Below are 25,817 nucleotides of genomic sequence, written 5' to 3'. Positions count from 1 at the left end.
ACAATTAGTAAATTAATCAATTAATTGGCCAGAAGTCTGATATGGAGCTCATCCTTTGAGTTAATTGTGTAGAAGAAACGACACAGTTCTCCACATAAAGCTTCTGTAACTTGACTTTTTGGACAAAACTATTCAATTAATCAACAAATTAACTGTCGGAATAAATGATAATGAAATGCATTAGTTACAGGCCTAATTAAATAACTTACCAAATGAGTTGATAAGGTTTTGTCCTACATATATGAAGAACTTGATCTAATGAGCTGCAAAACACTACAATATGTGGCATTTTATATTCATATTAACATCAGTAATTTCACTTAGTTTCTATTATTTTAACAAAAAATGTCAAACCACATTCCCGGGCCTGTCCAATTCACATTATTATTTCCATTAAGTTAATGTTTACACTTTGTTTTCTGTGATTCAAGTCATGGTAAAATAAGTGTAAGGTCTCAGATGTTTGGATGTATTGAATTCAACTAATGTCTTCAGTTGGAGTCACAAAAGGGAAATCACCCGGACGCCAGAACAATTAAGTAACTTTGTTAAAAATACCTGAAAACCAGCAGCTACCTGAACATAACAAAAGAAAAAACTACTATATTATATTATATATTATATAATATTTGTCATTTACCAGGAGACGCCGAGTTAAACATAATCATATTGTACAAAAGACAGCAGGTGAGTTGAAATAATAGTTTTGTGTTTATTATGTACACATGTGAAGAGCATAATGGTGAGAAAGTATCAACATAAATGAAAAACAGGAAAATCATCCTCTAAACTTCAGACCGTTTTGGTTTCGTAAACAACAACAAAAATCCTCAGGCAGTTTCTTGCTGATCAAACAGTTTTTTGTTTTTACAAATCAACTAGTTTCAGACTCTTTTCAGCTCCGACTCTAAACCTTTCACTCACGTATCCTGTGTTTCTGTCCCTGACCCGGTCACTCGTTGTAGCGCGACAGTTTGAGTCGGGGGATGATGTTCATGGACTGCAGCTCCTGGAACAGCAGCTTGCAGGCGTACGGGATTCGCAGGGAGGAAACGTGACAGGACGACTTACAGTAGTGACACCTGGATGGAGGGCAGAGAAACCAGAGGAGATTACCGACTGACTAGAAAAAAGCTTTAACTTCCAAATCTGAATCCACAAATTGAGTTTTCCTAAACAAATAAATGGTACATCTCAAGTTTATTTTCCAGATTTAGCCCAAAGGTGCAGCATCAGTTGCAGCCAGTAAGAATAATACATTATAAAACATACATTTTTAAAGCCTTATCCTGTTAAGTCCTGCAATAAATGTGAATTATCAATCTTGCCAACGTTACATTTCTAGTTAATTAATACACACTGGATCATCACGCCGGAGCGGCCATGAGTAAATGACACCACGCTCTGATGTTCACGTTCAAGAGAACTTACAACAACTTTGTGTAAAGGTCAAGCTGCTCTCAACAGACATCCCTGTCATCCACAGTTTCTCCTCTAAGTTACGAGACAGCGCAGTCGTCTCGTGCTTCAGATTTGTATTTGTTCACCACCACGGTGTCCAACTTACCACCCGGAGTATCCCAACAGGCCGCACTGGCCGCACACGTCCACCTCGAAGGCGTCGCTGGAGATCATGAGGCGCTCCAGCAGCAACATGCTCGCTCCGTAGCCGATCAGACAGTCCCGCTCCATCTCGCCCAGACGCAGACCTCCGTCTCTGGAGCGGCCCTCCGTCGGCTGCCTGGTGGTCGGACAGACGCGTTCAGACGGGCGACACAGAGGAATATAGTGTCTTAATCCACCTGCTACACATCTATACATCTTATCTACAGCCCTTGTTTTTTGTTTTGTTTATTATTACCTGGTTAGAACAGCTCTGGGGCCTCGGGCTCTGGCGTGCATTTTGTCGAGGACCATGTGCTTCAGTTTCTGATAATACACTGGTCCAAAGTAGATGTAAGCCTCCAGTGGTTCTCTGAGGAAAATACAGCACATACACACCAATAATTCATCCATACACATCCAGTCAACACTAAAACCATGAACATGTGCATCAGGATACAATTAAGTATCATCAAAAAGTCACTTATCAACAATAAAACACCATCTCTCTTTTAGTATTTGTGTATATTATCTGATTATGCTGCTTTAAAAACAAGATGCTGGAAACGTCATCATGACAATGGTGCATTCAGGTGTCTCAGGGAAGCGTAGATGTCCTATATTTAACACCAGAGCGTCTTTTACGAGCTCCAGTATGACGTTGGAAGATCAACAACATCGTAGTCCTCCAGATCAAAGAGACTGATCAGTTGATCCACCATCTCTCCTTTTGGGAGATGGATCCATACACAGTGGACTTATCTCCTGACTGCTTCAGTAGAAAACAGCTGAGTAAATATGCTTGTGTGCAGCCTGGAGAGGCATGTTCCAGGATTAAAACAGTGTTTGATCACAGCGGCATGACAATAAAATTATGACATAATCTTGAGAACATAAAGTGCTCAATATGGTGGATATGAGGATTTTGTAAAATCGCGCAATTCGAGTTTCATGTACTGAAAAAAACCCTAAAAAAATCAACATGACCTTAAAGGGATAGTTCAATCGAGCCGAGCTGCGAGTTGCTTTTTTTTCGAGGTTAATGCAGAGGCTGCTTGCTGAAAAAATGCAAAAAAAAAGGCAATGCACATCAGCGGTTTTGCATGAATTTACCTCTAAAACAACTCTATCTCGTAACGTTCCATTATTATCTCATAGCGTGGTGAATGTGCAGGTCACAACTTGTCCACAAGAGCATTTTGGAGTTGTTGGATTGTGTATTTGATGAGTTTGATGAGGGAAATCAAGAAATCCCATTAGCCTCCGTAGCATAGCTCTGAGCAGCTCACGGCTCTGCTCCACTGTTCTAAAAATAGCTTGCACCGACAATTAAAGGTAACGAACCTACTGCTATGACTATAGCGATTATGGCAATGGGCCAATTTGCCAAAAATGTTGAACTATCCCTTTAAAGAAAAACACACTTTTGGAAAACGCTGAATACGTCATGCGTTTATGAGTTGTGGTAAATGAGGTTAAACATTGTTTTTTATTACCCAGTGATCCCCGAGGTGACGTAGTCTTTGCCCTGGTAGTTGTATCCGTAACGGATGAGATCCTCACACACGTCCTTCACCTTGCTGCCTCCGAAGGCCGTGCCGTAGTGAAACCGTCCGTCCAGGACCCCGGCCTTGCCAGCAAGCAGCTCAATCAACTTCCCGACCTGACAGAATCAGACAAAAACAGAACAATGGCTTCATTCTTCGACGTGATAAACATGTTTTTTGTGATTTACAATGTTTCCTGGCACCACATGTTGATATTGTGGCGGAGGTTTGGTTTCACACATGTACACCTCGGGGTGGGGCCGGCGGTCTAAGGATGACTGATTTCAACAATTCCACTGAGGTCGCACCCAGAGGACCCCTGACCCTGTCACATAAAAGGAAACACCTACTCTCATTTCACTCTCAGGCCGCAGAAACATCCTCCCGAGCCAGACATTTCTGAGTCTTTTCCATGACAACCACAGCTTGCAAACACGCTGGCACTGACAACTTCAGCAGTAAAGATCATTCAAGTTTTTACAGTGTAGGGGACAAAAAGCAGAGGCAGCTACGGAGCCAAGTTTTGTGTCATTCACATTCAGCGCCATCCTACAGTTCAGATATACTGCGCTCGTTTGATAAAACTTCCACACACGGCTACAGGAGCCGGCGTCGCTGGCAGCCGTCGCTGCGGCAACAAATATCTGTTTGTGAACAGTAAGATTGCTGCTTAGCGCCGTCAATGGACGTGTGCTCTGGAAGCCAATGATAACCCAGAGAGGAGAGGAGCAGGGATAATGAGGGTTTTGTCTCAGAAGAAGAGGCAACACAAACTTATGAAGAGCGACGGCGGTGAACACAGAGAGACCGAGGTGGTGACTCAGACTGAGCTCACCGCCAAAACACACAGATGCCGACTGTGCACAGGTTCTGGATTAGGTGTCAAATCATCACCTTCACGCTTAAACTAAGGTCGATATCAGCTCCCTGATAAATGTCATGCAGTGTATCTGAGCTGAAAAGACAAGGTGACGTACTAACTGACTGACTGAAAATGTGTTAGCAATTATTCTGATAACTGATTAATCATTTGAGTAAAAAATAAATAAATAAAAATTGGTTGGTAGGTGGTGACGACAGGGACCGTACCGTCATTCTGGAGGGATATCCGTGAGGGTTCATGATGATATCTGGACAGATGCCTGTGTCACAGAAAGGCATGTCCTCCTGTGGGACGATGAGGCCGCATACACCTGAAACACAAACACACACACACACACAAACACGCGTTTAGGACCTGAAGCCGCTTGTGTTGAGTTTTTCTTGTTGTTTTGCAAAACATCATTTGTTTTAGGTTGCATGCTGCTTTGATTTAGTATTATGAGTCTACATCTTTTGTGGTGGTTTTCTTTTAACTAAATATTTTGTGTGACTCACCTGGACATGAACAATTTTTATTGAGCTACCTTGAATTAATATTGTGAAATACAGCAAGCTGAACAGATTAAAAAACAAATAAATAAATAATTAACTCATTTATCAAGCCAAAAAAAAGTCAAACATTCCCTGATTTCAGCTTCTTACATGAGAGGATTAGATGTTCTCAGTTTTGGGTGTGATGGAGATTTGTTATCAACCTTCGTAGACAAATTTAGAAAGAAAATATGTCCGCTGCAGCTACATTAGTACATCTTCCATTTTAAGAAAACATTTTAACAACATTTGTCCACTATAGCAAAACTTGTGATAAAACTAAATTGTGTTGTGTGTATTGCTGCTGGCCGCCTGGTGTGGACCTCATGACATTTCCATACTCATGTGGACAGACGGGGGGTCCTCCTCTTTTGATTCACATGACATGGGGGACAAGCGCTCTGGTAGCCTGGAGTTTAAGTGTGAGTGCAAATGTTTGCCGAGGGGCCGAAGCACTCTTCCCTGGCCAGGGTAAACAGATTGTAGGCCCATTTGCAAATGAAAAAAAAGAGAGAGAGAGGAGAGAAGAGAAGAGAAGGAGAGCAGGAAGTGGAGAAAGGTGCTTAGTTTGACAGGGAGACCGGGATTACACATCCATGACTTTCAGTTCAGCTCGGAGGAAGTGGAGGGGATCAACTGGAGAGGAGAAATTGAAACCGAGCACGTGGGAAAAATTCACTATGAGCCGAGCGGCGAGCGACGTAGCACACAGCCGACCGCCGAGGCCTTACAGGATGTTGTAACAGGATGTTGACGACCGGGAACAAGTGCAACAACTTACTGGAAAGTCATCCAACAGCAGGAAGAAGGTGAAAAGAAAAGAAAAAGAGAAAAAGGCGAGTACGACGGAGCCAGAAGAGAAGGAGAAAGGGGGTAAAAACAAAAACGAAAGAAAAGGCGGCTCACAACAAAAAAAAAGTTTTGAATATCAGGATAAAAGTAGGATGAAAGAGGAAAGACAGGAGCAGGAAGGGAAGTGGAAAATGGTGAAGAAGGTGAAGAAAGAAAGAGAGAGTGAGTGAGTGAGAGAGAGGCAGTAGTTCCCATATCAGACATCCTCAGTGTTGTTTGTTTTGTGTGAAAGTGAATGATAAAAGAGGCATGAAATCAGCAGAGAAAGGCAAGACAACAGCAAGGGTCCAGCTCAGCTCATACAGCTCCACGCTGGAGGCTCGCACAATGGGCCCCTACTACTGACAACCACTCCACCGCCTCCCCCTCCTCCACAGCTGTGTGTGTGTGTGTGTGTGTGTGTGTGTGTGACCAGTAAATAATTAACTTATTCTGCTCTGCTGACCAGGACTTATGAGACTAGTCATGAGTAGCTGGGAGATCTATCGCTGCAGCCAAATTCACTTCTAATTAAACAATAAAACTTTGATTTAGGAGTCGATTCAAATTATTTCTCAAGTGGTTGACTCCATAAATGAAAACATTTAAATAAAAAATTAGTTTTTTTAATTTACAAGCTTTTCTACCTGCTAAAGTTGGAGCAAACACCTGAAGGCGACTGCGCAGAATGCCGAGTACAAACTAGTCAAACATCAGCCGCACATCTGGGTGTTTCCATCCAGATCTCCTCCAGCTCACCCCACGGCGACCCCTTCGCTCTCTGTCACCGAGACAGAAGACTTCAGGACCCGTCTCATCCCGAGCTGACCGCCCAGTGGCCACCACGTTAATGAAGAGAGTAAATTATGCATGGCGCCAGTTAGCTTTTTGATTAAAACATCATACAAGGCCTCTATAGGGGAGGTGCTGCAAAACAATGGAGGTTGTAAACACTTTTTCCCCAGTAGCGGCAGAATACTGCTGGGGTGTAATAAATTTGCATAGTCTGGCACAGGACAAAGAGCCAATTAATTGAAAAGAGCTCTTGAAAGATGAGGACAGGGGGGCAGTGACAGAGCAACAGCCACTGGGACTTGACTCAACAAATGCTCCGACACAGAGACGACCACTGATTTTTTTTTTTTTCTTTAACAATCTCACCACAGGTCCTTGAAGTGGTGAATATTAATGTCATTTTGTGTTTTGTGCACATTCAGGTTTGAGCTCGACATGCCGCCCTTTCGTTTTAGAGAAGAGAAGAGCGGCGGTGTGGCGGTGCGGTGTGAGGTCGGCACCTTTCTGTCCGTGGCGACTGCTGAATTTGTCTCCGATCTCCGGTCTCCTCGTCTGCCTCAGGAGGATCTTGATGAGGAACGCGTCCTCGGCGTTGGATGAGATCATCACCTTCTCGATGTACGAGTCCGTCGAGCCCTTGTAGCTGCAAACAAAACAAGATAAATTAACACTTGTTGTTTTTTTCCAGAGGCGTTTAACAAGAAATCAAAGTTCTTTTTGCTTTTCCAGGTGGGAGCTGAACAGGTGGGAGTGTTGACGGTGGTGGGAGGGGGCCAGCGTGCGCTCACCTGATGGGCACGTCTCTGTACTGGGGCTGGCCTGGCTGGGTACTGCCCTCCAGTGGCGCCTGGGTGACGGTTGGCATCGACTTGTTCACCAACACCTGCTTGTTCTCCACTCGCTCACCTGTGGAGACACGAGATCCATCACACGTTACAATAAGACGTATGTGTGTGTGTGTGTGTGTGTGTGTGTGTGTGTGTGGCTCACACAAAGTCCAGACAACGACCGTGTGTCAATCAAGTGCAACTCTGAGTTAGTACAAGTACAGTCTGTAAACTATAGTCATCTGTTTATTGATCTCTTATATTTGTAGGACTAGCTGCTCTACAACTTGACTTATTTTTACCGTAACACTCAAACTTGAATAATGAGACAATTTATTCATCGTAAAACGTCACATACATTTTTATTATGAAGTAATTTTAGAATTCAAATGTAAGCTTTAACTTATTTTAAAGATTGAAACTTTAAAAACAGACTTCAGCCCATTTTGTTATTGTATCCTGCATGTGAAAACAAAACAAAACAAAACAAAAACTGCACATCCGGTGCCATGAATGCCCCCCAGCCCCAACCTGCTGCCTCACTTCTTTTACACCTCCTGTTGTTTTGTGTTAAGCTTATTCACGCTGTAACTTACTGTTTTTAAATACCAAGGATATCACCATTTCTTTAGTTTTTTTGGTGTTGCTGTCTATACAAACACCTTTAAGCAAGTTGCTACATGACAGTATATTAACATTTTTAATGATCCTGTGTATTATTTATGAGAGTAAATCACATTTCCTGGAGCAGTGGAGTCTGCTGAGGAGCAGCAAGGCATGCTGGGACTCCACCAGTCCTGCTGGGACTCACCGGGGGAGCAGATACCGTCAGCGTCCAGGATGTTGTGCCTCCAGACGGGCTTTCGCGTGGCAGCGTCCAGCATGGGCCCCATCACCTTGTCAAAGGTCTGGTTGGTGTAGCGCCGCAGCGTGCACTTGGCATTTTTATAGACGAGGCACCGACCGAATCCTGGAGAGAGAAAGCGTGAATTAAACGCTCCCTGTTACCTGAACTGGACGGTTATTATTATAATAAACGTCTCCAAACAGCTGCTCATCCTCAAACTGACCTCTGTCGAGTGAGGCTTTGTTGAGGACGAGAGCGTCCTCAATGTCGTAGCCGCTGTAGCTCATCACGGCCACGGTGGCGTTCTGACCGGCCGGGAGCTTCTCGAAGTCGATGAGCTCGATGGTTTTGGTTTTGACCATGGGCCTCTGAGGATACGCCAGCAGGTACATCAGAGTGTCGATGCGGTTCCTCTGGTTGTAGCCGATGGTTCCTGGAGAAGAGACACAAGTAACTGTAACTTCACGAGTATCCTTAAGTTACATTCCCCTTTCCAGCGTTTCACTCCACCTGTTGAGTGTCCTGACTGTTTCTAGACCAATTATCGGGAGTGTTTGATCTCCGCGTGGGGAGGAAGGGTCAGGGCCGGGCCTGGTTAGCGTCGACTCGGAGCATCGACAGCGGAGGAACGGGGCCAGTTATGGCATAAAGCCTGGCCCTCCCTGGAAGCCTTGACATTTGTCAGATGCTATTACTTCACAATCAGGCTACAAGCACAGAGTCTCTGATAATAGGCCTGGGCCACACAACCAGATTTGCACATGTATAGGCCCGTCCACACAAAACAGACAAGGCAGAGGATATTGTGCCAAATATAGTTCCAGTCTGTGTTTTTGTAAAGATTGGGGGGGAGGAGAGGACGGATGGAGGTAAAGCAGTGGGGTGGGGGCGGGTGGGGGGGGGTGACAGAGGTTCTTACGAATGTTAGCGGGGACGTTTGGGGAAGTTTTGGTTTCCAAGGAGCTGCGGGTGCGCACTCTGTGGTCTTTCGCAGCTGAGCACACTGACCCCCTGAGCACAGCCAGAGCAGACACAATGAATTGCTAATGACACTCTGGGTGACTGGCAGGGAAAGGGCCTCCGCACACACAGCACAATGGAGAACCTACACAAGCCCCCCATGTTTGATGTCCACGCACATACACACAGTGACACACACACAGCGACACACACACACACACACACACACATAAGAAAAAACACTCAATCACACATACAAATGTATTCTGACAAGAGGTAGAGCAGGAGCAGGAGTTTTGGGGGAGACGAACCAGCGGGCTTCTTGTATCCATGTTGTTTGTTATTCTAATGTCCTTTTGTATGATTTTCACTTGAGCAAATACAACTCTAAACTCTGAACCAGCAGATTTAGGAGGCTTAAGAACAGTGTTCATGTGAGATCAATTTACTGTAAGTGTCTGTGCGCGCTCAGAGGTAAACACTGCAGCTGTGTGGAGGATGTTTAAGGAGGGATTTGAGATCTTCACACTTTAAAAAAAAAAAAAGACCCGCTCGCAGATTGAAGCTGCTACCTGCTCAGCTGACTCTTTCTTACCCATGGCCTGTTTGCCCATAGCGCACTGGTATGTGTTCCTGGGCGACTGGTTGTGGTGGGGGTAAGGAATGAGGCCGGCACACACCCCGAGCAGCGTGAAGGGCTCGATCTCCAAGTGTGTGGTGTCTCTGCAAGAGATTAAAATATATAAATAAAAGAGGAAATGAACACAACAAAGAAAAAACAGAAGAATTATTTCCCTGTGTTGTTTTGTCAGAGGAACCAGGAGCCACTTACTTGTTGATCATGTGCTCATAAAGGGCAATCTGACAGTCGTTCTCCTCATTGACGTCCAGGTACTCCACCAGGCCCTCGTGCAGGAAATCCTCAAAGGTTCTGAGTTACAGAAACGATAAAAACCAGACGACAAGCTTCACCAATCTGTTACTGTACACGATTATGTATATCTGCTTCAGATATCAGTTCTCCTGACTCTCAGCCTCACCTGTAGCCCTGAGACAGATCTTCAATGTGTTTGTTTTTCACCATCGGCTGTCCCCTCTTCACGATGATGTACGGCCTGATGGGGAACAATAAAATACAAAAAGTCTGGTTTACAAAAAGATAAAGCAACAAATTCAAACTTAAAACAAATGCATCATACAAAAACTTGTATAGTTTTACTTGGACAGTGTTCTATTCATTGCATATCAATAACATTAGGTATCAGTTTGTAGGTCTCATGTCTTCTCTCACCTGCAGAGACGACCTCCATCAGATGAGATGTAGACGCAGCGGTCGGTCAAGTTTGTGGAGATCGACACAAACTCGTTGATGAAACCGGCCCTGCGCATCAGCCTGAAGGTGTGGACCAGTTTATGATGGTCTCTGATCACACCGAGGATGTTACCTGTGGGAGGGAGACAGGAGACAGGTGAACGAGGATAGAAACCGAGTTAAGGCTGTTGTTCGTTCTTTGTTCTATGTAATAACTGTCAGATGCAGTTGTTTCCTGTTTGTCTGAAGCTGGATGGTCCGTCACCAATGAATGAATCCATCCGTTATTTTCTCAATTAATCATCACGTCCGTAAACTGTCAGAGGACAGTGAAAAATGCCTGTCGCTGCGCCCAGATCTGACGTCTTCAAATGACTCGTTTTTTTCCCACCAAATTGGTCTGAGATGCAAAGACGTGATGTTTTACATTCATAGTCCACAGAACATTAGTAAATGGACTTCTTTTCTTGAAAAAACAAACCAACAAGAGACGTTTTAAATGATGGATCAAAAAGCTACAGCAGGTTAGATACGAACCAGTGCTTTGGTTAAACTCACATCCTCAGTCTCTGTGCTGAAAGAAAAGACAGAAAAGTGTGCACATAGTACAGTAGAGTCACTCTGGACCTCTGTGACTGGCGAAAGCGGAGCTGAAAACGCCTGCAGGGGTTTGTTCATATCAAGTCTGACAGACAAATGAGTGGAGAACAGAGGAGACACTGTGCTCTGCCTCTGTGTGAGGGCACATTTGCAGCGAACACACTCTGAAGGGCTTTGACACCTGCTGCTACCAACTAATTAAATGGTATGGCAGCTAATATAATTTGACAGTTATCAGCAGTGAGACAAACATATACAGTAATTAAGGGGCCAAGTTCTGACTCAAGAATAATACCTACTGCTGCCATGAAATTAATGACTTATCAGCAGTCCAGCAAAATGCAAAATTACCGTCTGTAAACTAAACAGAATATTTTTCCCTTCATGTTCATAAGCAATGAATTTAAAACAGGGAGGATTAGACTTTCTTTTCAAGTGATCTAAAGCAAAAGCATCCAGTGCTAATTCTCTCTGTGCTTATTTATTTATTTATTAGGCTGCACCGGCGCAGAAGCAGCTTTACCATTGAGGAAGACGAGGAAGACGCTCGGGTAGGAGAGCTCCTCTCCACACAGCAGGTTCACGTCTTCCACCCCGAGGTTGAACGCCAGTTTGATGATCGGACCGTCCTCCATGTCGGTGGTGATGTGGGTCATCAGGGCCAAGTTCTTCACCAGACCACAGGCCTACAGAAACCATACAGGTGTTTTAAAAGACGTGCATGTTTTCTATTAACAACACTGCACACGACACAAGAATACGACACCAGAAGCATTCGTGAAAATCAAAACAATACTTAATGGACATCTTCTTCACAACTGGATAATAACTTTCCTGTTTCCCTGTTTCTATTTCACAATTACAAAATACTGCTTGATCTCAGAGTGGACTTTGTCTGATGATTCATAAAACCAGACCTTCACAAAGAAGCAAAAGGCTTTTAGTAAATTATAACTGGCACACAACTTGTTAAATTACATTGAGTGAAACTAATCATTGTGCCGTCATCGTAGGGCTTTAAATTGTAGACAAACGAGACCTGTAAGTGTTTCTACTCTGGATTTTACTTGATCCCATGTTTCTGATTCGATGGACATGTCTCAAAGTGTTGATCTACGACCACTGGTTTGGAGTGAAGACTGAAGGTTTTTCCCTCTCGTCTCCCACTGTTGACAGTCAAAACACTGTCACCACTTCACTGTGTCTGTAGGATCGGGGCAGGTGTGGCCCCGCTGCTCACTCACCTCTCCCTCGGGGGTGTCGGAGGGACACAGCATGCCCCACTGTGACGGCTGCAGGGAGCGCGGCCCGCTGACCTTCCTGGTCTTCTCAAACTGGGAGGAGATCCTGGTCATCATGCCGAGGGCCGAGATGAAGGAGAGACGAGAGAGGACCTGTGTGACGCCCTGACGGTCCATCTTGAATCTCTTCAGTGACCAGTTTCCCTGTGGACAGAAAAGAATAAAACAATACAACATCTGTGTTTTCTGTTCTTAATTAACCTGCTTATCAACACATTGGCCGACACGTGGGACTGAATGTGTGTTGTTGCCTTCACCTCAATGATTCAAGAGGTCTGCGTGATTTAAATTACACTACGCTGCTTTGATCAGTGTTTTCAGCTTAGACTTTTTTTTTTTTTTAATGTTTTTATTTCCGGGTGCAAAGCAAACTGGACTTTAGTTTTGAGGTATTTATGCTGTTTTAAACCAATATGACACTTCCTTCAGGTATGTATGTGTCTTAAAAAAGCAAACATCAAACAATAACAAAGCATCTGATAAAATAGTAATAATGTTGAATATATAGTGTACAGTTAACAGGTTCTCAGCAACAGGTGCTGAGTATGAGTTTTTGAGTCTATTCAGCAGGGTTTTTATTCATGAACCATGTTTCTGTGTCCTTCATACGTTCTCAGATGTGGTCACACTCACAGTAGATATGGCGTTGACCATGCCGTTGGTGATCTGATCCTGCCGCATGTGTTTCACCACATCAAACTGAGCCGCTCTTTGCTTCGGGATGATTTGATCGGCGATTTTCTTCAGCTCAGAGTTGAACTTCTTGAACAGATCTTCAAACAGCAGAGACAGAAGCTAGAAAAAGAGACAGCGACACCACTGTTACAGTGTTTTCTTTAAATGCAGTATTCATTTGATTTATTATTCTATTGATACTATTCACTTGTCGAGTCTCCAAACTAAACTGAGTGAGAGCAACAGCAACAACAGTCATTTCAGAGTGCGAGTCGTCACCGTTTCTTCTTCACACAGACTCTCAGCTCTCCTGGCACGCTACAGCTGCTCATGTCCCTAATCAGGTACATTTACAGTCAGATTTAATAACCAGGTGTGCCGGCTCACTGATAAGCCTGACCTGGCCACTGTCCCAGGTCCCTGTCCTCCTCCGCCAGGCCTACAGGAGGCAACCGCCCTCACAGCCCCCTCCCACCGCCCTGTGCATTAGCATACATCAAAACAAACAGGCAGCGCTGCTTGAAATTAATAAAGAAATTAAGCTTCCGCTGCGCAGCCAGGCCAATTAGTTGAATGTCAGGGAACCATAATTGGAGAGTGAGGAGATTGCTGGCGTTGTTAGTGTGTAAGCCCCCTATTGAAAGAGGGCTCTGTGCTCCCCCTCCTACCATCTCCTGCTCCTTATACAGAGCAGGTTGGGGGGGGGAAATTAAAGGCCTTAAGACAGCAGTAATTACATTATCAGAGCCGGGCCTGCGGATTAGCTCAATCGCTCCAGTCAAGGCAGCAATTCTATTGTCACGGTGCTGAAAAATCCCCCTTGCTTCCTCAGCCTCAGGATTTTGGTGCCACCGCATATCTCTCTCCTGACAAAGCCAGACTGAAATACAGGGGGAGGTGGGGCGAAAACAAAACAGGGAAAAACAAAGCTGAGGAAAAAATAATGAGAGTCTTATTAAAGAGGTGGCGGCGGGAACAAAAGATGCAGGTGAGAGATCGGGGCTGGAGGAGCCGCTGTCCTCTGGTCAGTTCCTGTGATCCATTCACACTAAAGCATGAGAGCGTTATTCTTTTACGTTTCTATAATTAATAAGCAGCAAATGTGTTTTGTTTTCCTGTGGCTCTACGAGTGAAAAAAAGGCGGTTCACCGACACAAATGAATGAAATGAATAAACACCCAGTTCCACAGGGTGCCTTTAAAGTCCCGGCTGAAGTCTGGCTCATTAACAGTTTCCTGTTGATCAGCTGACAAATTAACAAATAAACTGAACTTAATTAGTCTGATGTTTTCCATCGTGGAAGGTGAAATATATGAATGGAGTATTCAATTAGGTATTGTACCAGCTGTAAACGAGACCACATGAGGACAGGTGCATGGAGACGTACCTGTCCAGCCAACTCCAGACGTTTGTTGCCATAGTAATCTCTGTCGTCCACCTTGTTGTCGCCCTGGGCCAGGATCACTCTCCTCACCATCACCGCCAGGTAAATACACTTGGCCCTGAAGTTAAACTCTTTGACCTGCAGCCAAAACACAAAACATTGTTGTGAGAAACTGTTGTGTGTGTGTGTGAATGATCATCACCCATGTTTCACGTCTGTGTTGTTTACGTACAGGAACGTGTGTGAGGATGAGCGACGCCAGCAGCTCTCGGGCTTCCTCCATCTTCGTCTTCTTGGGGCCGCCCCACATGCGCTGCCTCCGCACTTTATTCCCGAGGTACCGCAGGGCCTGAGACGCAGAGCATCACAACAGAACAGCAGAGTAAAAGTTTAAAATATAGATTAAACACCAAATTTTATCTACCCACCCAATAAAAAAAAAAAAGCCAAGTACCAAATACATCAATATCAGTTGCAATTCACATGTTATTTTATATATTTTCACAGCTTTATTGTGTCGTCAAACAGCCTTTTCCTTTGTAATTACTACACTATTACACACAAGTGCACCAACAGCACAGGTCGGCTGTTTGAATCAGAAAGAGCTCATGGGTACATGAACATTTCTCAGAGGCATTTCTAACTATAACAACACTGTGTTTTTCAACTGACCCCTTTCACGACAGGACAGAGCTCTGTGCTTCTGTGTTTGTGCTCTTGCTATTCTTCCATATTCAATCTACTGCAGGTAATGCACCGACGATGTTCAATTACCTGACGCAACCCCACATCAGATAACATGAACAATCCCTTTAGTGTCCTGAGTTCGTGCCTCAGTGCTGACTAGAAAGGTCTTAAGTTAGAAAGTGTCCAGATGTGTCCCTGGAAATGAATAAAAGGTAAGTAAACAGGTCTAAACATGTTATATTTTGTGTGATTCTGCATTTTTTGACATCAGACGGAAGAAAAGTAACAGACTGGAAAACAACAAAGGTCCAGTCAAACTGAGGGCATTGCAATTATAAGGTCTGGATTTTAGGCTCTATGATGCCCCACCACTCGTGCTTCATTTCTTTAAGTTAGCTCGATGCCAGTTTTACTGTGAAATGATCAACATGTGTGGGGCACAGAAAACACATGTATCAGGGTTGTGTGAAGTCAAGTGAATTACAAAGGGCACAGAGCGCACACACGCACACACACCAAACACCTGAGTCAGTGTGTCTCTGCAGCCCTCTACACATCTATAGAGGAGGTCAAAGGTTAATGAGGCTAAAGACTTTATGCAAGACCACCCACCCTGCCATGTTATATATATATATAATTCATCAGTGTTCAGATATTGAGGATTCATCACTAAAAAATAAAAAGATGACAGTGAAACTTGCTTTAGGCAGATTAGTTATAATCTGATAACAATGTTTCTCAAGCCTTATCTGCCTTTAATTATATAGATTTAGGCCTCATTGTGCACAATACAATGACCCAATGAATACCATGAAAAGACATCATGGAGGCTGGCAGACAGACGAACCAGAGAGCTGCTGCGACCGGTTGCTAGGAAGCAAATATGGCCTCATCAATGCATCAGTGGCTCCTCTAACAACATAATCTTTATGAAAAACAAATTGGCCGATTGCATTCATCTGTAGATGTCAAAGAAAACATGTGGGCCTCCTGAATAACGCATGAAAAGCATTACTTAACTGGCTGTAAGACAAAACCTTGGTCATCTGATCACAGAGAGACAAAGAAAATACCTTCTGTCAGCAGCGGTTAATGGCCGACAGAGTCAATGGGCGCACGTCAGGGCGGCTCATAACTCAATATGGTTGTTTATTGAATTACAGCTGACTCATCCTACACATTTCTCTCGTCCAAACAAGCTGTGATTTAAAACAACAACCAAATTAAAGTTTGGCCCTCTTTACTGCACAGTGGCGACTGCTGTGTGTGTATTTTGAGGTGTGATTTTACATACACTTGCCACATTACGATAAATAAAAAAAAGATGATTGTGTTCGTTCCTGCTGAGTCAGATGAGACGACCCGTCGATGAATACCGGAACATGGGTGGTGACAGCTCACTGCTTCACACTTTATTACATTTGTACAAGAGACTGTAGAATAAACTTGTGGTTTTACACGGGGTCATGTGACTTTCTGACTCTTGTTGTCACTGCGAGGTTGCCAGGCAACCAGCTGAAACATCAATTAAAATGCGGTGGAAGTGCTTATGGACGGGTCGTCCCACTGTCGGACAGAGCTACACTAAAGGGCGACAGGTCGTCACCTAATATTTACCCCTCAGATGTGACGAGTGGTATCAACCTTTTAAAGCTAAAGACATCGAATAAGAACATTTACTAAACTCAAACCGTTGATTTAACTAAAATCAAAAACTAACAATAACAAAATGATGCATTAGAGGCTGAGATATGTTGATGTGGATTTGAATCAACATGTTTTTGATTATGGGTCAAGGTCCAAAAATGAATGATCCCTCATTTCTCAATATGAAACTAAACTAATAGCATCTATTTATCTTATACCCTCTCTGCCTGGTAAACCAGCACCTCCCTCAAACTCCACCGCCACAATTTGTACTTCAAGTCTCAAGTTCAAGCAGAGAAAAACATGACAACATCATGAGTATTGGCACAAACTTGAACTTTTTTCATCCTAAATAGTCCTGGTTCTGCTCATCTAGTTAGTTTTTAATTATTGCATTTGTGTTGGCTTTTTTGTATTGTAAATATTGAATGGACCTTGTTGTATTTATTGTGCTTTTTTTCTTATAATTTTCAGTTTTATTTTCATCCTTTGATGCTTTAAAAACATGAGCAATGACTGCATTAAACTGTCTTTGTAAAGAATCAAAGCTCCCTCCTGAGGCTGAAGACGACTGCTGAACTGACTTTTATGTGCAGAGTTCACGAAACCTCCCTTTATTTCCATAAAGGGGCAGATATATGGACCACTGGTGTACCTGAGTCTGTGTGAAGATCTGGGCTTTCTGACACTCCTCCAGGCTCGGGGCGAAGCTGGCCATGACGTGCTCCTCTGTACCAATCATCTGCACGATCTCCTGGTCGCTCTCCACGCCCATTCCCTGCGTGGACGACATGGTAACAGTGTGTGGCCTCAGGAATGTGAATTGGACAGAAAGTACGAAGAGAAAGAACATGTGGACTGATCTCAGACTAAAAACCATTTAATATATTGTGTAATATATAAATATTTAATTTGTGAAACCACATAAGCGCCTGTTGGTGAGTGAAAAGCACAAAGAGGAGACATTTTGCGGCGGGAGTAAGTGTGAGTGAGTGTGTGCAGAGGGAGGGAGAGGTGGACTCAGAGTCATAAGGTTGTCTGACATTTGCTTATGGAAATGTGGGGCTGTGGGAACTAATCCCGTCTGTCTCGCACTGGATCTGACGCCGCTTCTCCAGCCGCTGCCAAACACAGACAGAGATGGCGAAGAAGTCGCCCAGGATATACAAGTGCACAGCAAACACGCGAGCACGCAAACTGTGTCCTGTGGATAATGATTTCAGCTCCGAACACTCGACACTCACGAGGTGACATGTTTGGAGAGAGTTGTCCTCGGAGGGAGAGGAGCTCATGATGCCAGCTGGCTGACTGACATTTTCACTGAGAGCAAAAGGGCCACGCGTGGAAATTAATCTGATCAAGTGCAACTGAAACCACCGACTTGTGTCAAAACCGTTTATCAAATCCACATATCTATTATGTTGTATGTAATCAACTATTTAAGACGGTTCATGGTGCAATGCTGTAGAAGAGACTTAAAAACAAAAAGGCATCAATTCAGATAAAGTTACACTGGAAGCAAACAAGTTTTTGACTCAGTCTGTGGCGCAACAATGTGGAAAACCACAGCTCCAACTTGTAACCTGCAGCTGTCTTACGGCGCCCTCTAGTGGACGCAGCAGCTACACTCGTGTCCCATCATCATCATCATCATCGTCCAAATCTCTTACCTTGAATATAATGGCAATGGGAGCGTCCTCCGACAGTGTGTTGTGTCTGAGGTAGAATCTGCCTTGTTTAACGATCATATTGGTTCTGCTCTTCTTCTCATGAGTCGAGCTGGAATAAGAAGAACAACGTTTAAAAAAATAAGTAACTTTTAGGGGGAAATGTGTTTTTCTTATAAATGTCACGAGAGACAGTCTCAAGTGAGAAAATAACATTTCAAATATTGAAATAAGATTAGTTTAAAAGGTTTAGGCATTAAAATAATAATCAAAAATAACAAAGGGGGCAGAATAAATTATATTCAGTGATAAACTTATGTAAAATACACTATGCTATTCTTTTCATGAAAGCAGGCAAAGTGAAGGAGACTGACCAGCTCTTATCAAAGCTGCCACTTAGACACTTCCAGTTCATTTTACTCAATTAAGAAGCTTCCTCTGTGAAAAACACTTTAGTTACTTTACACAGGTCAACTGATTCACAGGTGAAAGTTAATATGTCAAAAACTGCAGCAGTGCATCGACAACGGAAGAAGACTAAGCAAGTAAACATGGATATAAATGAAGCATGTTTCAAATATTTTCTAAAAATGGCTTTGCCAAAGTTAAAAAAGGAAAGAAATAAGTCAACACAAAACTATAAACTTAAAAGTACTTGACCACAGTTTAAAGCTTGTTTGAAACAGCCTGAATCTGGGCTCAGGCCGAAGTGTTGTGTGTTTCACCGGCAGCTGAACTCAAATCCACGACATTTCTCTCCCTAATCTGCACCAGCTTTAATAAATAAGAGTGTCAGAGAGATGTAGTTACAGCACCTGGTAACCGAGGCTCCCACCGCGCCCTTCCTGTCCTGCTCCACAATGATCCGATTCTTGGACAGCTGCTCTTGGATCAGAATGACTTTCTCCTGACCTTTCACGATGAAGTAACCCCCTGTGAAGAAATGCAGTGTGGCACAGTAATTTAATCAACAGTAACTTGGTAACTCGGGCTGTCGTTCTGTGTGTTACGTTTTGGTTTCCATGATGAGGTTGTGTTATGATTGTGTACCTGGATCCAGAGGACATTCATTGAGTTTTGAAAACTCCATGGGTGTTTTCCCCGTGAGAACGCAGTTGGAGCTTCGCAGCATGATCGGCATCCTGAGGAAAGCACAGTTTTACATTAATGACAAACACATATGAGCACGACTGTGGTAATATTCTGTACAAGACTGCTGCAGTTATGAAATAAGTTTGATAGGTTGATAAGTTTGACTGTGTTATGACCAATAACAGAAAAAACTCTGATACCGTCCAATGGGCAGAGCGTTTCGGATGATTCTCTGACTGCCACGGGTGTACTCTATGTCCACCGTGATGGGCGCCGAGTAGGTCATGTCTCTGAGACGACACTGTGGAAACAAACACAAACCATGAGCTCAAGCAAGCCAAGTGAAATATTAGATAAGAGTCATATGTAGAGTCATTTTAATGAGTTTAAAGTGGTTTCTTTCCAGTAAAACCAAATCTTTAAATGTTAGTAAAAGTGCTACAGCTGATGCTTATTTAAAAGAATAAAAAAGCAAACAAAAAAAAAAGAACTATCACAGAAGGGAAGCCAGCGGAGGTTGTCAATGAGTACAAGTACCTGGGAACATTTTTTGACAACCTGCTCCAGTTTTCCTCCAACACAGAGGAAATCCTCCAGAAATGCCACCAAAGACACTATCTTCTGAGGAAACTAAAATCTTTTGGGGTCAACAAAGACATTCTCACCACTTTCTACTGTATTATGCTTTCATTGAAAATGTCATAACCTTTTCCTTCAGTTGCTGGTTTCATTCCATCACTCTGCAAAACAGAAATTGCCTGCCACCAAGCACTTTACTTTACTTTACTAACTTGTGTGTGTGTGTGTGTCTGTGCGTGCATGTGTTTTTATCTGTTTATAAACCCTTGATGGCTGTGTTCTTAAGTTTGTTTGTTTTTTTAAAGCTACTTAATGCTCTTTAAATTGCCCCCTGGGGAGAAATAAAGTTTTTTTGATTGATTAATTGAATTAATTTCCCATCAGCTCGATCTTTTAACATAAAAAACATGCCACTGCTCTCACAGATTACTCTCAAAGTAATCTCACCTCATGAGGCGACACTGGTCTTGTCACGTTGAAGCTCTCTTCGACATCGGGCATGCCGACGTAGATATTGAGGTATCTGGAAGAAAAACATTCAGATATTTTGCCTGAGTTGCCCTGTGTTAAACCACTGCAGTAACTCACAGCCGGTGGAAACAGGTTGTGTGACTTACTTGAGGTACCACATCGGATCAGCATCACTTGTGATTTTCTCGTTCGCTTTCATAATTTTCTTTATCTACAAAGAGATGAAGACATTCACGCTGAAGTCAGGATGAAACTGAAGCAGCTCTGACACACACTGAGACATAACTGCTGTCACATTTTACCTCCACGTTGATGAAATAGTTGAAAGAGTCGATGTGCTGCTTCACCAGACCTTTCACCTGGAAAACACATTGAGCCGAGAAATAAATGACAGTCTGCGATGAACATACACGGCACTGACAGAAAATAATAATAATAATAATAATAATACTATAATTCTCCTTTATGTGACCAGGTAGATACAACAATAGAAAATAGATGTCAATGTCAATGTCAGACTTCTGTAATTAAACTGATACACAGTCAATTTTTGATACACAAGACATCAAATGACTGAGCAAAACTGTTCAGGAAATATCAAGATTTAATATGATTTTACATGAATGCACTTTCTCCATTATAAAACTTTAGTTTACTGTCTAGAAATTGTCTCTTTCAATTTTTTGTTGTAGTATTTTGAAATATAAATCACCCAACATCAGTAACCACACAACATAAATGGGGGTACAGTACAGGTGTGTTGTTGTGTTACCTTCAGGAAGGCTGGTAACAGTTTCCATTTTTCCTGTAAAAAACAAAATAAGCACCATGTCAATTCTGTTGTTGTCAGGCAGGTTAAGTAATGTGCTCGGGATATTTTCTTTTACTCTTTGGTTTGTAGCTAACTAACTTGGTTGTGGCCACGCGTCAAACCTTGACAGCTGCCAGTAAAACGAAACACACACCAACAAACAACAATAATAAACCGACATATAATCTGTGTATATCATTGTATAATTAACACCCATCTCCTCCTACAAACTAGCCAGCAGTGTATCTGCAGCTTTGTCATGATGTGTCTGAGCTGCAGCCACGTTAGTGAGAGAGTTTAGCCTCTGAGCTGCTGCTGCTGCTGCTGCTGCTGCTGCTGCTGTGAAACTCGACTCTCCCACGGTCCGTGAACTCACCTCCACGGTGTCGACAGGAGCCGCGAGCTCCTGGGGGGTCAGGTCCCTGAACTCCGCTCCCAACACCTCCATGGCTGTTCACACCGTTCACCTGTAAGAGCACAAAACTCTGGCCATACAGTCTGTGTTGATGTACGGCGTCGGAAGTCGCTGCAGCATGCGTCCCTCTGGTGTGTTACACCGTAAAACGTCCGTGTGTGTGTGTGGGTGTAGGTGGGAACCAAATAACTGGTTCCGCTTCCTTGTAATAAAAAACAGTTGTTTTACCTTGTGTGTTAAAGTACACGTCAGTATTACAAACAAAAGTGATTAATAAACATTTAGTCAGGTGATTTTATTCCGATATACTGATTGTTTATTTGAGCATTTCAACTTTGTGAAAGAATACACTTTTACTGGATTTATCTCATAATCCCAAAACAATAATAATTGATAAAACAGGAACAGGAAGACTTTATATGCCCTCCCATTTGATATATTCATTCATTAGACATCTGCAGCGATGGGACTTTATTTCTGCAGAACAGGAGAAACAATAGCATAAGATATCCTTGAAGCTTTGCAGTCATATGTTTTACATGTCAACAGTTAAACAGCATTGAATGTAGTTTTCATACCTGAGGGCATTTTAAAATTGCATATGACATAATAAAATGGAGTAGTACTCCCACTCTGCACTGCAGGTTTTATGTAGGTAAAGAATTTGAGTATTTTTTCCACATTTAATTACTTGTGTGACTGCAAATTTGTGACTCCATTGTATAACAAAGATTAAATGAAGTTGATTTTATTTGTCCAGGTTACTGTAGAAATTTAGGGACTCCAATATTTTATTTAATAAAGCACTCGATATTTTTATTGAAACTGTTAATTATAAAAACAAACTCAGTGACTACATAACTCCTGGACTACATTAAGCAGGTCTGTGCTGTATTAACCAAACCACAGTCAGTCTGTGCCTCATGTTCTCCTACGAGGTCGTGAGTATCACTGTGTATCAGTGGGAGTGGGTCCTGAAATGCCTGCTGTTGCTGCTGAGTAGTTTGGGATATGCCGTCCCGAGGGAGCGCCCGTGTCTGATGACCACCAGCTCCATCTGACACTGGTCGATGTTGACCAGCACCGTGGTGCTCCTGTCCGTGTTCATGAGGAAGATGACGGTGAAGAGCGCCATCTCAAACTCGGGGCTGGTCCCGATGAAGGTGCTCCCAACAGGCTTCACTAGTTGGTGCCAGCTGAACTGCAGGTTCAAAACATGGTCATCTTGATCCGGCTGCGGAGAGAAACACAAGGATTTTAAAGACAGCAGATTACATAACTGGGCTGTTTCCTTCCTAATGAACTGTTACACTTACCAAATCATGCTCTCTGGCTTTGTAGCCTTTGTAGTCCAAGTGCCTGTTTTTTTCTTGAAGGTAGAACTGGATCCAGTTGTGAAAACCGATGATTTCTGTTCCAGATTTTGTCTCTCCAACAAAGACATGCTCAAATCCACAGGAGTCCAGACTGATGAATGTTTTAGAGCAGAAATACCACACAAAATCATTATATATTGTTCTCTAAAGAATTGTAGTAAATTCCTTGTTTGTTTCAATACAGATTTATTGACATGTCAGTATCGTATGTATGGCTGTCTTAGTATCTCACCCTCTGTTTCTCTCTCTGTGGTAGAGCTGGAACCAGATCAAGTTCAGCTGATTCTTAAACAGTCTCAAGTTTGCGCTGGACTTTCCTTTGCTCACCAGGAACTTATGAGCTCGCTGTGGAGAAATCACATTAATGGCATTCATCATCATGACTCTGGTGCTGGACTTTCTTACAATAAAGAGAGGATCAAATTATCTTTTTATGAAAAATCCTCTTTGAAACGTTCCTGTTTTCTATTGTTTGCATATTTATTTGATTGCGCTTTCACACGTAGCCTACATATTTTCCTTTAATTTTGCAATTCCATTACATGGATGTAGCAAGAAAGTATATCACCGCAACATGTACAATTGTGTATGTGCCAAGTTAATCTTTGAATCTGATTATTAGATTGATAAATATTATGAGATGCCTCTTTGTTTTGATTAAAATATGTACGTTTCTGTTGGAGAATGAGCACAGGGACTTTGTCCTGGTGCTGGCTACATCGTGTCCATATAATCTTATGCATTTCTCTAAAGTACAACAAGTACTGAATGTCCACATTCTTCCAGTGAAGCTCTTTGGGGAGACCGTTTAATCCAGCGCAGCATTCCACAGCTGCAGACAGATGCTGTTGCTGCTTTCTCTCTCTCTCTCTCTCTCTCGCTCTCTCTTTCTCTCAAACATTAAGCAATGTGTTCAGTGTTGAACTACGAGTCTCAACTCCCACAGGAGAACAGCTGCAGCTTCAAAACCACAAAACCAGAACCAGTTGGTGGGAAACAAATGTACAACACCGATTGGAAGTTGTTTGTCTTTTCAGTCTGAGACGTGCAGAATGAAAACAAACTGATACAGAAAATGAGGTGTGGTGGTGGAGCAGAATTTGGCGATTGAACTGTATAACTGTGTGTGACTTGTGAGATTCAACTAGTTGTAACATGTTGACCGTACCTTCATGACTTCAGTCTGCAGGACGGCATCCAGGAAGAGACTAATCTCAGTCAGCTCCTCTGTTGTGACTCGCTCCGTCACGCCTGTGGACTGCTCATAGTTGTCCAGGAGATTCATGAACCCTGCAGGCACACAAATCAAATGTATTATCATAGGGGCGTCTGCAAAACGACTCTTTTAGGCTCAGAAATGCTCAGAGATGGTTTCTGTCTCTGCTCCATAGACACTCACTGGAGATGGTGGTCATGTTCTTTAGTTTGTTCTCATTTACATTGGAGAACAGAGGCAGTGCGGCGTGATCCTGCACAACGTGGCTGCCCTGGCTCACGTAACTGGCTCTTCCCTGGTCAGAGCAAACACAGAGAGAGTCTTAATGAACAACTTAACAACAGGAGGATGTGTGTGTCATGTGAATAAAACTACATGTTCCACACCTGGACAGATATTGTGTAGTCGACCCCAGGAATCATGCGATTCCCATCCAGCCTCCACAGCTCGTTGAAAAGATTGGATAGTTCCTGGTTTACAGCCGGTCTGTGACAGAGAATAATGTGCAACTGACAAATGCTGACAAGCAAAATAAACATTGTTAATCATGAGGAACCTTTATTTATTTATATAGGCAACTGTACCTTGATGCATCTAGTCCACTGAGAAACACTGCAAGGAGGACAAGGACGGCACTAAACCTGCTGATTACATAAATGACACATTTTGGATATATATAAGGAGAAAAAAACAACAACAGACTGGTTATTCTGACTTTAGATTTAGTCTGCAGTGATGGTCTGACACAAAAAAAAACATTATAGTTCAAGTTTAGTTCATCTATCACATTAAAAAGTGCCATGTACAATCAATGCAATGAAATGCATTCTGCCCTTGCTCTCTCTCAGAACCTCAAAACAGTAACAACATATGATAAAAACAAACAAACAAACACTGTAATTAAATAACAGTTCTACCAACTGCAACAAAGGGATCCATCATCTAAACTGAACTTGTGTGTGTTGAGTAAATTCATTTTCAGGCTTATGAAAATAAAAACACAAACCTTGCAGCCATGACTCTCCTTGCACTTTCCACTCCTTCAGCTCAGACTGCAGCAGACAGAGGACTGGCACTTGTCTGCTTTGCTGTATGTTCACTCTCCTCGAGGCACTTAGTTATTAGACCATGTCCATTAACTGCGCATGGGCAAATCTGGACAAAAACTAACTCCTGCAGCTCAGAGGGCCACTAATAATAGACTAGTACACTAGTAATATCGACACCAGAGGGCGCTTTGTCCCAGGGAAGTTGCAATACATGTCAACGCGTCTATCAAAAGCATCATACAGCCTGATCCTTGAAATGCAAATTAATTTCAACGCATCTGTAACAAGTAACGTTATAGTTGACTTTATTCGGTAAAATGGAAATTCACTGTTGCTCAGACGGCACCTAATAACACTCACCGACACCAGCCTTTATTGTTGATATTCACATGCTTAGTGGTAATAAGTAACTATATAAATACATATTTGAATGCAACTTATTTTGAAGTTAGTTTTATTTGGAGTGCAACTGCATGCATCAGCCTGGTAAAAACGTGAGGCTTTTGATGAGGGAGAGGTAGAAGGTTTGGCAGCAGGGGGCGAGAGAGATCCGCTGAAGGTGAGGGGAAGTCTCTCCAGGTGAAGCTTTTGTTCTTCAACCTGAATTTGAATTTCGTTTTCTTTGTTGATTTGAATTCACGTGAACACTTTATTTTAATGTGTTTTCAATCCAGAAACAATTAAAGAAAAGAGACACGAAGAGATGAGGACAA

General features: G+C 42.8%; 2 protein-coding genes across 3 annotated transcripts; both read right to left on the bottom strand.

The window, feature by feature from the left end:
- Window positions 1-688: 688 nt before the first annotated feature.
- Window positions 689-21,604, bottom strand: polr3b (polymerase (RNA) III (DNA directed) polypeptide B). Its single transcript, XM_085779501.1, has 28 exons — window positions 21,425-21,604; window positions 21,010-21,042; window positions 20,540-20,596; window positions 20,384-20,448; window positions 20,214-20,289; window positions 19,388-19,488; window positions 19,146-19,237; window positions 18,911-19,028; window positions 18,099-18,207; window positions 17,084-17,206; window positions 14,327-14,443; window positions 14,098-14,232; window positions 12,669-12,830; window positions 11,979-12,179; window positions 11,258-11,420; window positions 10,114-10,267; window positions 9,863-9,937; window positions 9,655-9,753; window positions 9,418-9,545; window positions 8,086-8,295; window positions 7,827-7,985; window positions 6,977-7,094; window positions 6,689-6,831; window positions 4,239-4,342; window positions 3,099-3,265; window positions 1,862-1,975; window positions 1,568-1,741; window positions 689-1,082 (listed from the first exon to the last, which is right to left on the bottom strand). The coding sequence occupies exons 1-28, from the start codon at window positions 21,494-21,496 to the stop codon at window positions 953-955; spliced, it is 3,399 nt and encodes a 1,132-aa protein (XP_085635627.1). The 5' UTR covers window positions 21,497-21,604; the 3' UTR covers window positions 689-952.
- Window positions 21,605-22,115: 511 nt separating this feature from the next.
- On the bottom strand, window positions 22,116-25,150 carry endouc (endonuclease, polyU-specific C). Of its 2 annotated transcripts, none has more exons than XM_085779503.1 (8): window positions 25,062-25,150; window positions 24,640-24,699; window positions 24,442-24,541; window positions 24,239-24,350; window positions 24,008-24,129; window positions 23,072-23,184; window positions 22,780-22,930; window positions 22,116-22,697 (listed from the first exon to the last, which is right to left on the bottom strand). In XM_085779503.1, the coding sequence occupies exons 1-8, from the start codon at window positions 25,070-25,072 to the stop codon at window positions 22,422-22,424; spliced, it is 945 nt and encodes a 314-aa protein (XP_085635629.1). In that variant the 5' UTR covers window positions 25,073-25,150; the 3' UTR covers window positions 22,116-22,421. The 2 variants fall into 2 exon arrangements, with proteins under 2 accessions (XP_085635629.1, XP_085635630.1); XM_085779504.1 differs by having other exon boundaries at window positions 24,640-24,696.
- Window positions 25,151-25,817: the final 667 nt, after the last annotated feature.

Source organism: Trachurus japonicus, chromosome 6, assembly GCF_045865225.1.
Source record: "Trachurus japonicus isolate A0001 chromosome 6, Traja_1.0".
Lineage (NCBI taxonomy): Eukaryota > Metazoa > Chordata > Actinopteri > Carangiformes > Carangidae > Trachurus > Trachurus japonicus.
Note: the sequence above shows the minus strand (reverse complement) of the source record. Positions and strands in the feature narration are given on the sequence as shown.